Below are 12,544 nucleotides of genomic sequence, written 5' to 3'. Positions count from 1 at the left end.
CGTTTGTTCTTCGCCCATCGATCAATCAGTGCAGTATTTTCCTGGATTTCCTGGATCCTAAATGTTTTATTTTTATTTTTTACATTTATTTTTTACAGATATGATTTAAAATGTAGTTGAGTACAATACTTCAACAAATAATATTTAAGTCAAAGTCAAATTTAAATTGTAATAAATTATACATTTTTGAAACTGCTTTCAAAAAGTAGTAGTACACAAATACACTTTCCGCCTCTGCACTTATGTTATAGCAGCTATAAAACACAAACATCCTTCCCTCACCAACCTGTTTCTCTCTCTTAACAAAAAACAAGATTGTTAGATGAAGATATACAGTTTCAGATTGATTTAAAAAAATCTTTCCTTTCATACCTCTATACAATAAAATCCTTACTTTTTATTTTTCTCTGTTTATGTGGAGCAGTCACTATACAAGTCTCTGTATTAAAATGAGTGTATTAATATAAACCTGTGAAATGATTCAGTGTCCACTGACTGGTCTGATCCTGTTTAAGTAATTATTGATCACTAAAAAACTATATTGAGCAGATCATTTTATCATAACATTTATTGACCTTTAAATGTAAATGTATATTCATGGTTAATGACTGTCAAAATCTCTTATATATTTTTGTCCATGAATATGTATTCAATTATTACCCATAGTCTATTATCTTTATTTCATGGATGCTTCTAGAAGCTCTTGTGTTCTTGTTCGATTCAAATCTGTGCTGCTTTAACCAATCAGACTGCAGCCTGGCCACTCCGAGGCTCCCTAGAAGGCATCAAAACACGTCTGCATTTTCATGTCTTTTGACTGGAGCGCAATACTGCAAAACGCATCTGTCGCGAACCGCACAAGCTCAAATCGACTAGTGTGTATTTAATAGTTAGTTTTTTGTCATTCCACAATGGCTGGGCGACACTTACAAGAATATTTACAAGATGGAGTTTTCAAGAATAGTTGGATGTCATGAGGAAAGGTCAGGCAAAACAGTTTTAATATTTTCATGAATCTTTTCCACTATTCTTCCCTGTAGAATTGAAACAAAAACACACAATTTGCCTCCATTTAAAACACCCAGCAAAAACATAATGTACAGAAAATCATTTTATGAGGTTAATATTGATGCTTCTGCTCGAGATGATGTATGCGGAGATTTGTTAATTGTGTTCAATGGGCTTCTTGCTTTAATACTAACATTCATTCTCGCTGTATGAGATTCCCGTCTGTGACGCAGTGCTCTGTTGTACTGCGTTTCTGTATAACAGTGATGGCTTCTGTAGCTGTGGCATCATAATGATGCTATTAAAAAGTGACTTGACTCCACTGAAGGTCTCTGTGTGAAATGCACAGCCTGCCTCTGACTTCCAATTATCTCGTTTGTACAAAAGTTGGGTGTTAAGAGCTACCACTGAGTTTCCGCTTCTCACCACATTCAAACTTATTAAATATTATATTAAACCTTTTATCAGAGGAATAAAAGGGAAGTGGTTGCTCAGTGGTTAAGATGATAGACTTCTGAACTGAAGATTGAGAGTTCAAATCCCAGCACCACCAAGCTATAATGTAAATGTGACGACTCCAATTAAGAATCTGCACAACTACTTAACCAAGTACAGTTTTGTAAATTAAAATTCCAATAAATTGTTTATCATACACAGAACAATATACAGCAAAAAGCTTTTTGCGACCGCTTCATTGATTAAAATGGAATAAAAAAATTGAACGGTAAAAAAATGTAAATGTTGTAAAATAAGAGGGGTTACGTTCGAAAATACGTTAGAAAATCCTTGAATTTTGGATGCACCCCTGCAGCCCTTATGGTACTTTATTGAATTCATCTAGAACAGGGGTGGCCAACCCGGCTCGCGAGCCGCATGCGGCTCTTTGGCCGGTTTCATGCGGCTCTTACGTTCATATCGATTTTTGTGTGTTTGATTTTTAATGTGCGTGTTCGCTTTGCTTAAGTTCAATACGGTATTTTAAGACTTAAATGAGCTTTCCCCCCACTGGGAAACTTTGCGGTATATCAGACCTTGGCATGAGGCCAATCATAAATTACAGGGATGCACCGAGAATTTTCGGAAATACCTAAATCACCGAAACAACACGGCAGAAACACAATTGTAATGACGCAATAAAAAAGCGCAGCAGCACACGGTTATCTGGATAGGAGCAACATGTCTGCGGTATGCGGAGAGCGGTTTGCAAAACATGCAATGCTGAAATTTCAAGAGGGGGTGTATCTGCAAAGAGGTTCTTCAAGTCGGGTTTAATTTATCACCTGAAATCCAAACATCACGATTGCCTTCTAAATATGAGAAGAACGCGGCGCAGAAAAGTAAAGTCAATCCGAGCATGCGCACTCCGTCTGTAGAGGACGTTTTTGAAAAGGCAGGAAAGTTTTCCAGTGATGGTGCCGAGGCAAAAGGCATAACACAAAAAATTATGGATTTCATTGCCTTTTGAATTCAATTTTCATTTCGGTGCATCCCTAAAATATTATCGTTGGTGTGGCCCTCCGACACAATTCAGCTTTCTCGTGTGGCCCCTTGTAAAAATTATTGCCCACCCCTGCGGTATATTCATCTCACGCACATGCGCATTTGACGAAAAATACCGTATTACACTCAAGCGAAGTAAACACGCACATAAAAAAAACCCCACAGTCTGTGTTTTCTACCCTGAAACACATGAAATCAAAGCATCGATCTGTTGTGACTGACACCCATGTGAAAGAATTGCTTCGAGTGGCAACAACGGAATACGAGGCAGATTTGAAGGGGATTGTTCAAGGCAAGGAATGCCAAAATTCCCACTAAGTAACATGCATAGTAAAAGAAAAACGCTATTGTAAATTATTATATTTTTGTTTGTGGACTTGGTTAAACAGAGTTTGTGTGTGTGTGAGACAGTGCACACAATGTGTATTGTTGAAAATGACTGTCCTGTGGTCTTAAAACAGTAGGAGCCAATTTCTGTCATTCTGTTGGTGTGTGACATTTACAATAAATCTGGCTGAGCAGAGGTGTGTGTGTGTGTGTGTGTGTGTGTGTGTGTGTGTGTGTGTGTGTGTGTGTGTGTGTGTGTGTGTGTGTGTGTGTGTAAGAGGAAGGGATGGGTGATGTTCATGTGTGCCCATGTGTATGATGTGGCTCTTTGCGGTAACACAGTCAAAAATGTGGCTCCCGGTCTCTGACTGGTTGGCCACCCCTGATCTAGACATTGTCACTTTAATACAATAATGTGTTTTAAAAAATGTTTATAAAATTTGTTAGTGAAAACATTCCTGAAAATTTGGTCCCGCTGCGGATTTCTGCAAATTTTAAGATAATCCGCAACTTGCTGTTAGTTACGTTTCAAATTCTGAACCGCAAGTTATCAGGGGTGGACTGTATTTCCATTTGGGGAGGGTCAAATATCCGGCTTTTTACTCAACTACATTTCTGTAAAATCAGTCGTTCCTTATCATTTGAGTGGATAAAAACTGGTCAATCGCACAGCACCGATCAGTGTAGAACACATGCTCTGTTTTCAACTTTTTTTTTTTTTAATGCTGCTTCGTGGCATCTACTTATCAAGAACATACAGTTTAGCATCAGTTCAACAGCAAGCAGGACATTTCGAGAGGAATAAATGATGGAAGAATCTCGAACTCGCCTTATTTGCACGATTCTTTTAAGTAGTTGAAAGAAGGTTTCGGGCTCATGATAATTTGAATAGATATCAATCAGTGTTTGTTATGTTAAGAGTAACAATCTATTAATAGAGTCTTTTCACATAAACTGAGTTGATTTAAGCAGAGTCTTGAGCCAAAAATGATAATAGTATCATAATTGCTATAATAAATCATAGTACATTTGATACTTAAGTACATTTGAAGGGAAATAGTTTTGTACTTTTATTCAAGTGAAAGCTTAAATTGAGCGTTTTTACTGGAGTAATATTTTACAGAGTGTATCTGTACTTTTACTCAAATACATGGTTTGTGTACTTCGTCCACCACTGCTGTATTTCCAAGCAGTGAGACTCCTTACATAATTGTTTAATAAGCATCAACTTATAGAAAAGTGAATGAAAACAGAAAATTGATTACCTTTATTATTGTTGGTATTATTAAACAAGAAATGGTTTGTCACATATTCATTATGGCACAGTGGCATTCTTTATATATCCCAACAAGGGGCAGAGCACAGGGTCAGCCATGATACAGCACCCCTGAAGCACAGAGGGTTAAGGGCCTTGCTCAAGGGCCCAACAGTGGCAGATTGATCGTGCTGGGGCCTGAACCCCCGACCTTCTGATCAATAACCCAGGGCTGCAATCGGCAAATTACTCCTCCCCCCTATTAGTATTATTATTATTATTATTATTATTATTGTAAGACCATCACAGGCCAAACCAGTCCTTAGCTACAGTTGTATATCCGTGTGTGTGTGTGTGTGTGTGTGTGTGTGTGTGTGTGTGTGTGTGTGTGTGTGTGTGTGTGTGTGTGTGTGAGAGAATTAACAAGCTAGTGTGGGCAAGTCAGGGCATGTTCACACCTTATCAAAGCATTAGTTTACTTTGTGTGTGTGTGTGTGTGTGTGTGTGTGTGTGTGTGTGTGTGTGCGTGTGTGTGTGTGTTAGTTGTCAGGCTCTTGCAGGATTTACAGTCTAGTTGGATGAATTGCGAAAATCATTGTGTGTTTTAAGAAACAAGGATTTATGAAAAGGGTTATTGTTTCATTACACAAGCGGTTACTTAAACGTTCCCAAATGTTCATGCTGCACAGTAGACGTGGGAATTAAATTAAAGCCTCACACAAGATTCACTAAGATCTTCTTACTACAGCCATTTATTTATAATGTGTGTTTATTTGCCTTCACTTCTGTGAGAACACTGGGAAATTAGTTAGTGATTAAATGTATGGAGATGAAAAGGAGGAGTGGTCTCCGAGCGAGCATCATGGCCTCGGGTGGTAGTGGCAGAGAAAATGGTCAAGTGGATTGAAGGGGGACTTGACCTCTGTGTTGTCCATCCTGTTTGCGAGAGCTATGTTCCCCAGTTCTTCTGCAGGTGGGTGGGACGTCTGTGTTTTAATCCTAGTAAAGGTGTTGCCTCTGAGTATTAAAAACATAAGTGCAATAGTTTTCCATTAAATGTGCATATTCAAATCGGTTACATTAAAGGTGGGTGGGGCTTCTGAGCATCAGGGCAAGTGAATGAGGTGTGATTAGTCGTACTGTAGGAGGCATGGCAGCTTTCAGATATTTTATTTAAGTCCCAATGAATGGCCTCTGAGAATTAGTCCAAGTAAAGGTGTGGCCTTTGTCGGTCAACATCGACTGAGGCGTGGCCACTGCTTGTCAGTCACATTTAATAAGGCGTGGCTTCTGCCTGTCAATCAACATGTCAATCTGTGCTTGTCAGTCACACTGGATGAGACGTGGCCTATTTAAGGACTCATTGCTTCGTCCAGACTTATTGAAAGTTTCTCAGGTGCGAGGTCAGGAATGTGAGTGTGGCTTTGTGACGTCAATACAAGAGAAGTGTGTGTGTGTGGCATGTGTGTCTCGGTCCCATTGGTTTCATTGAAGCTGGATGAGGTCGCACTCTTCAAAGTAAACTATGGGTCGCTTTGTCTTCCACTGAAACAGCTGCACATCATATTGTTGTGAATCTTTTCTGCCTTTTTGCTAGCAAGCGCGAATTACAGCCTTCCTCCTCGTATATAAACACATCTGTCAGTGTTTCTACTCCTAACATTCACCTTTGTGTTTCTTTTCCCCTTGTGGAAATATGTTTGTACGATTCTTCGTGATTCTATATCATTACCGTCTCTTCGGTGCAGTTTAATTTCCCCGAATGTGTTTCCACGCAGCGTTCATCTCGGCCTCAAAAATTCCTCTCATTTTGTTTGGAAGGAGTCTGTTATGCTCTTGTTGAGTCTTGGTTTCTGTACGAGAGGGGGGAAAACCTCGAAGGTAGGTATTTATCACCAGGTTTTAAAAGCTTGCTGTTCAAAGGAAAATCCGCAGTTTGTGGCCGGAGGCTCTGAAATGGGTTTACAGAAGGAATTCGGTGAAGTGTGAGCACTGGAGGAGCCGCAGCATGTCATTTATCTGCCAGAAACCTCTCGTTACTCCATCACAGCCAACTTTAATTGTTTGGATGATGTCAGTCAAATTTCCCCCATCCGATCTTTTTTTCCCCCCCAGCAGAAAGTGCATATGTACACAACGGCACTTTGAAAACGAGAGGAAACAATGAAGCGTCTGTGTGAAGAGGGACGAGAGTGTTGTGAAGGCTCGCGGTGCTCTTTACAAGCAGACTCGCCCTGAGGCAGATCGCAAGGCATCCAAGCTTTGAGGAATTTTTCTGTTTCGTTAGTTAATAAGGGAGTTTCGGGCACAGCCAGGCAGCCACAGGAACCATCACAGCTGGGAACATCTGCTTCTACAGAAAAATAGATCTATTATTTGGATGTCAGAGTAGCATAGAGGTTCATGCTTCGGCAGCAGGATGTCTGTAAAGTCGTGGTGTAACTGATCCAAATGGATTTGTGGAAAAATAAGTCATAAGAAATCCATTGGATTTTTCGCGCACTATCAGCATGCAGGATCGTGTACATGAGTTCTAATCTGTGGCGAAAAGAAGCAGACTTCTCTCAGTGATTGCAGAGGAGAATTGCTTTCTCACCTCCAACAGTTTCTCTACACCAGAGATGCCCAAACTGCCCCTACCCTTTTGGTTTTGCCCACCATTATATATATGAAAAGGGGCTATGTATATATAATGCTAGATATTTGATATTAAATAAATATTAATAAATAAATTATATTGAATTAATTTAAAAATTATAAATAAGAAGTAATAAATATATTATAGCTCACTCCTGTGTAAAAACAAACAGCACGTGTTGTCAGTGATTCGCCTCTAAAGGCAGTAATGACAGCGGACCCGTAGCCCGAATGGATTTTTGCCGATAGTTTCAGCAATCAACCATTAGAAATTATAGCACACTTTGTTTATTTTTTTACATAAAGACATGAAACAAACAGAAAAAAGGAACCCATCTTCATCTGGGTGGCACCGAATGTCCATTAACTGTAATAACATTGTTGAGGTGTGTAGCAGTAGGTGCGTAAATGCAGATCTATTCATGCAAACTGTTCTGAGCTGTTGTAGTAGACTTTATATTAAAGATATCAATCTCACACACACGTTTTTCTTGTTAGTGATGGGAAGTGGACGATCTTTCCTCATCCCTTACCAATGCAATCAGATGCTCATTTTTCCAGTTGGGTGTGATCAGTTTTTTTTTTTTACAGCTGTGTCTGATCTCATCTATGTGTGTGTGTGTATATGTGTGTATATATATATATATATATATATATATATATATATATATATATATATATATATATATATATATATATATATTACACACACACACTGTTTTTTCTCACCAAAGTCATGCTCTTTCATCTGTTGCCTTTAAAACCCATTAGTCCTGTGACTGAACAAAGTCATGACAGGAAATGCCTTTATGATCCCTGGGTTTGAACTTAGCTTTTCATGCGATTTTATTTATTTTTTGCCATGGTTTCTTTAGGTCCTGTCTCTTTCTCAAAAATCTAACATCAGACGCACTGATGCGCCCACACACGCCTCGCACAGAAATGTACTTCCTTTCAGATTTTTTTTTTTCTTTTAACTGTAATTGTTTCTGTCTCAAAAGAAATGATCCATGTAAACAGATAATCATCAAGCCTTTGGTGAGAGTTTATGTATGGAGACATTTCTATCACTTGGAAGGCAGGAGGCTTGTGGGTCACTGCTTTGTAATAGTAAGAAGTAAAGCTGGATATTTTCTGATATCTTCAGTTTAAACTTGGCTGAGGACAGGAACAGCAGATGTTGGTTTTGGCTGCATCTACACTAATCCGGATCAATTTAAAAACGGGGTCTAAAAACTCTCCGCGTCCACACTATCGTTTTTGAACTGTTTCCAAAAGTTGCTCGTCCACACTGAAATGCTGAAAAGATTTACGTTAATTCACCATCCAAGTGTGAAAACAGATAAGAGTCTTGAAGTCTGTCTTTCTTGTACCCTGAGAGATGGAGGGACGAGACGGGCTGTGGTTGAGGATTGAAGAGAGTGTGGTACAATACAGGGTGAGAGAAGAGCTGTGAGGTAGAGGGTTGCTGGTCCGTTTTTGGCTTTGTAGGTGAGCATCAGTGTTTTAAATCGGGACGCAAGAGGAGGGAGTAAAGCAGGAACTCCTGAAAGATAAAATGTGTGCCACATTGTTCTTAGAAGGATGGGTGGATGGATGGGTTGATTCTTTCCTACTCATCTCTATATCCATCTAAATTGTGAAGTTAGAAAGAAGGAAAGTTGGAAAGGAGGAAAATTTGAAAGTTAGAAAGAATGAAAGAAGGAAAATCTGAAAGAAAGAATGCAAGAAAGAAAAAAGTTAGAATGAAAGAACGAAAGTGACTGTCAGATTTCTGTGATGATTACAGGAGTAAAACTGTTAGCATGTGCTATATGCTGTAAAAATACTCATCCTCGGGCCTCAAGCAGGATTTCTATTTTTCACACTATGCCATCAGTGATAACGTAAGACTGGTGTGCAATTAATCATCACTCTAACTGTGTTCTCTGGTCTCAGAATTACCATTCACATTGAAATAATTCTTTCTCCAGCTCCCCATGTCCTCCAGTTTTAACGGCGACCTCCTGATAAACTCCGGACCGGATTCCTTCCTCCAAACGCCCTCTCAGCTCCGCTCCAGCACCTCGTTGTCTCCCGCTGATTACTCTGAGAGGGCAGAACTGCCCCTCCCGCGCCGGGAGAGTAGCGCCACCATGCCCGCCAAAACCGAGGTACCCATCCACCTGGTCAGCACCACTAACCAGCTGCACAAGCAGGGTGGAGTCCAGCAGCAGATCCCCACCAAGCTGGCAATGCTGAAGAGCAAGGACAAGAGCAGCAAAATCAAAGGCTCCCAACGCACAGAGAGCTCAGGTACAGTTTCTGATCACACAAACACAAATCACATGGGAAAGCGTGAACCTGGTTTTTAACGAGACTGCACGCTGCATAGAGAGCGCTATATTCGATTTATTATTTATTAATTATGTATTAATAAAAATTATTTTATTAATTTATATATATATATATATATATATATATATATATATATATATATATATATATATATATATATATATATATATATATATATATTTTTTTTTTTTTTTTTTACACATACTTTTTTGCCTGTGTATGTTGGTGAACCTGAACCGAGCTGAATTTGTGTTTGCAGCTTCAGTAGACATGAAGCACATGCTCTCTCAGAAACTGTCGTCTCGAGAACCTGAGAGTTCTTTTAAAGCTCGCCGCTCCACCAGTCCACACCAGCAGCTTTCGCTTGCTTCGCCTCCGATTCCAGGTGAGGTAGTAACCGTCATGGTAAGAGAGATATAAAATAATAAAACACATAATGACTTTAATGATCACAGCAAATTAGATTATTTTTCTCTACTAAGAGTAATGCTAACAGTATAAATATCATCCCAGTATACTAGCATTAATTATATACATTAATACATAAAAACTGCTGAAGTTTCTTTCGCTCTCTCTCTCTCTCTCTCCTCCCATTTTGTGTGTGTGTCTGTGTGACTATGTCTCTCTCATCTTACTCTGTGTGTATCCTTGTGTGTCTCTCTCTCTCTCTCTCTCTCTTTCTCTCTCTCTGTGTGTGTGTCTCTCTCCTTCTGTGTCTGCCTCTGTGTCTCTCTTTCTCTCCATCTGTGTCTGCCTCTGTGTCTCTCTTAATGTCTCTCTCTCTCTGTATATCTCTTTGTCTCTCTCTCTCTGTATATCTCTGTTTGTCTCTCCTCTGTCTTTCTCTATGTATATATCTCTGTCTGTATATCTCGCTCTGTATATCTCTCTCGCTCTGTATATCTCTCGCTCTCTGTATATCTCTTGCTCTTTGTATATCTCTCTCTCGCTCTGTATATCTCTCGCTCTCTGTATATCTCTTGCTCTTTGTATATCTCTCTCTCTCTGTATTTCTCTCGCTCTCTGTGTATCTCTCTCTCTGTCTCTCTCTCTCTCTCCATGTGTGCCTCTCTGTGACGCTGTGTATTTTTTTGTGTGTAACTTCAGATTCCCCCATTGGAGATAAATACACCCCCGAGCCTGGGAAGGCACAGAGCCTCCTGAAGTCCTATCCTCTCCCTGACGACAAAGACAAGGAGGAAGTTGTCATGCTTTAGTGTGTGCTGGGATACATCACAAACATCAGTACATGCTGGGATGCACAGCACAGAGCTTCACATGAGGATCAAGGGTTGCTACCTTTTTTTTTTTTTTTTTAGTTCCCTGGAGGAAAAAAAATCTTACAGTTTTTAGAGCTTGTCAGTAGCATTTCCTTACTTTTTAATAGAAGAACCAGATAAAAAAAAGGATGACTAGTTCTTAGTGAGAGAAATACAATCCCAGAGGAGGCAACTGAAATGAAGTGAGCAGGGCGTGCTCTTCCTGCCAGACTTATTCCGAAACGTCACAGAAGGATTTTCCGCATGTCTCGGATCAGAAAATGGAAAAAAAGTTTTTGAAAATAAATGAGTGCTGTTATGTTTATGAAGGAAATTGTTTCACACTGGAACCTCTTTTCACAGTTAGGCTGAGAATCTGAGGCTCACTTTGTATCGATTGTCGAGTTTAATGGTTTTATTAGATGACATAAAACAGGGACGTCCTGTTTTTTACGTCATCTTATGTCATTTTACGCTTAAAAGCCCGCCATGTTAATACCCTTAATTATTTGTATTATTTTTCCTTTTTTTGTTAACAATGAAAAAAAGATATATCAGTAATAATTAGCGATGCATTGAGCTAATCGGCCTGAAAAAAATCCTTAAAAATGTGTATTTCTGGTTTTTGATTTTTGTCTTTTTTTTTTTACTTATTGTGTGTCACACTCGCATATATAACTGCAGCAGTGGCTTCGGCTTCAAGGAATCAAGACTCTAAGACTAAATATGGACAAATAGCATGATAAATGATGTCTGAATGCACCGCTCCAATACTCCTCCTCACTGCAGCAACATCAAACACATTCTTCTTATTCAATTCAAGCGTTTTCCAATCTTATTCTTTCTTTCTTTCTCTCTCTCTCTCTCTCTCTCTCTCTCTCTCTCTCTCTCATCTTTCTTTCTGTCTTTTGCTCTCACTGTTTCTCTGTTTTTCTTTCTAACTTTATCTCAGTTTCTTTTATTTCCAATTCTTTTGCTATATCTCCTCCCTCCTCTCTCTTTCTTTCTCTTTGTCTCTCTCTTTCTCTGTCTGTCGCTCTGTCACTCTTGCAATCTCTCTCTGTTTCTCTTGGTCTCTGTCTTCCTCTTTCTTTCTCACATATTAACACCCCCCCTGTCCTCTTCCTGACACTCTTTTGCTAACTCTGTTTCTCTCTATCTCTCGGTCTGTCTCTCTTTCTTATTTTTTTTCTGTCTCTCTCCTTTGCCGTCTCTTTCTCTCTCTTAGACACTTTTCCATTTTTGTCCTTCGACTGCTTTGGGTGCATTTAGATACATTCTGGTTTCCACCAAGAACATTTTAAATTAATGCAGAACATTACTGGAACTTCAGCAGCACTGAAAACAGAAACACCAGTAAGCTGATGATCGGAGAGATAATGAGGGATTGTGCGCTGGTTTGAGTTCTAATGCCGATATTAAAGACTGTTATTGAGTATTGAGAACAGAACGTCTCTTCAGGACACGATCATTTAATCAGCGTCGTCTTCTGTTTCTGCCCACGGCAACCAGATCAAACTTCTCCGTCGCACCGAGAAGGAATTCTGGAAGCATGTAACACACTGATGAATGGCAATATATATGAAGATGATTTTATTTAATTTCTTTTGCAAAGGACTTCTAGCTCAAGTTGATTATTTTTTTAAATTTTTAATGTATTTATTTATTTTAATTTCTCGACACGGCATCCCAACTCGACTCTAATCCACTTGACTAGAGACGGCCGTGCTGTAGAAACCAGCGTGTACAAGAGCGACGATATCAGGAAATAAGACGCCGACGGTGGGGTTGAAAAAATCCTGCCCTGAAGGACAGTGTGTTTATTTCTTGATTATCATTTTTAGATTTTTAGTTTAAACCATGAAGGTTGAAGTAGGGTTGTGACCGAATAAACTGGGCACCTTTTAATGAAAGCGGTACCTGCTAGCCAATCAGAAGCGAGTGTTTTGTGGCATTTGACTGTACCACTATGCTGTTTGTTGCTTTGGCTACGTTTAGTCTTAATGTATACATTTTCTATGCTGTATAAATGTTTTTTTCTGTGCGGTATGAATGTACGGTATTTGCCGCTCATTACTGAAGGGTAAATGGTTGTCATGGTTATATTGTTTTGGAAACCGATTGAGAAACGTTCTGCTTTAGCCAATCAGAAGCGAGGATTCTTTTAGAAACTTGTACTGTTGTGACTTTGGTCCCCTTTAATTAACATATGCATATCAGT

The 12,544-nt window shown here is 39.3% G+C and overlaps 1 protein-coding gene across 1 annotated transcript in view; it reads left to right on the top strand.

Moving 5' to 3' along the window:
* Nucleotides 1-10,657, top strand: part of arhgef18b (rho/rac guanine nucleotide exchange factor (GEF) 18b) — a 68,040-nt gene extending 57,383 nt beyond the window's left edge. The window contains 3 exon segments of the mRNA XM_046857518.1: nt 8,701-9,022; nt 9,324-9,449; nt 10,172-10,657. Coding sequence (XP_046713474.1) covers nt 8,701-9,022; nt 9,324-9,449; nt 10,172-10,281 — 558 coding nt within the window. The 3' untranslated portion in view covers nt 10,282-10,657.
* Nucleotides 10,658-12,544: the final 1,887 nt, after the last annotated feature.

The sequence above is a fragment of the Silurus meridionalis genome, chromosome 9 (genome assembly GCF_014805685.1).
Source record: "Silurus meridionalis isolate SWU-2019-XX chromosome 9, ASM1480568v1, whole genome shotgun sequence".
Lineage (NCBI taxonomy): Eukaryota > Metazoa > Chordata > Actinopteri > Siluriformes > Siluridae > Silurus > Silurus meridionalis.
Note: the sequence above shows the minus strand (reverse complement) of the source record. Positions and strands in the feature narration are given on the sequence as shown.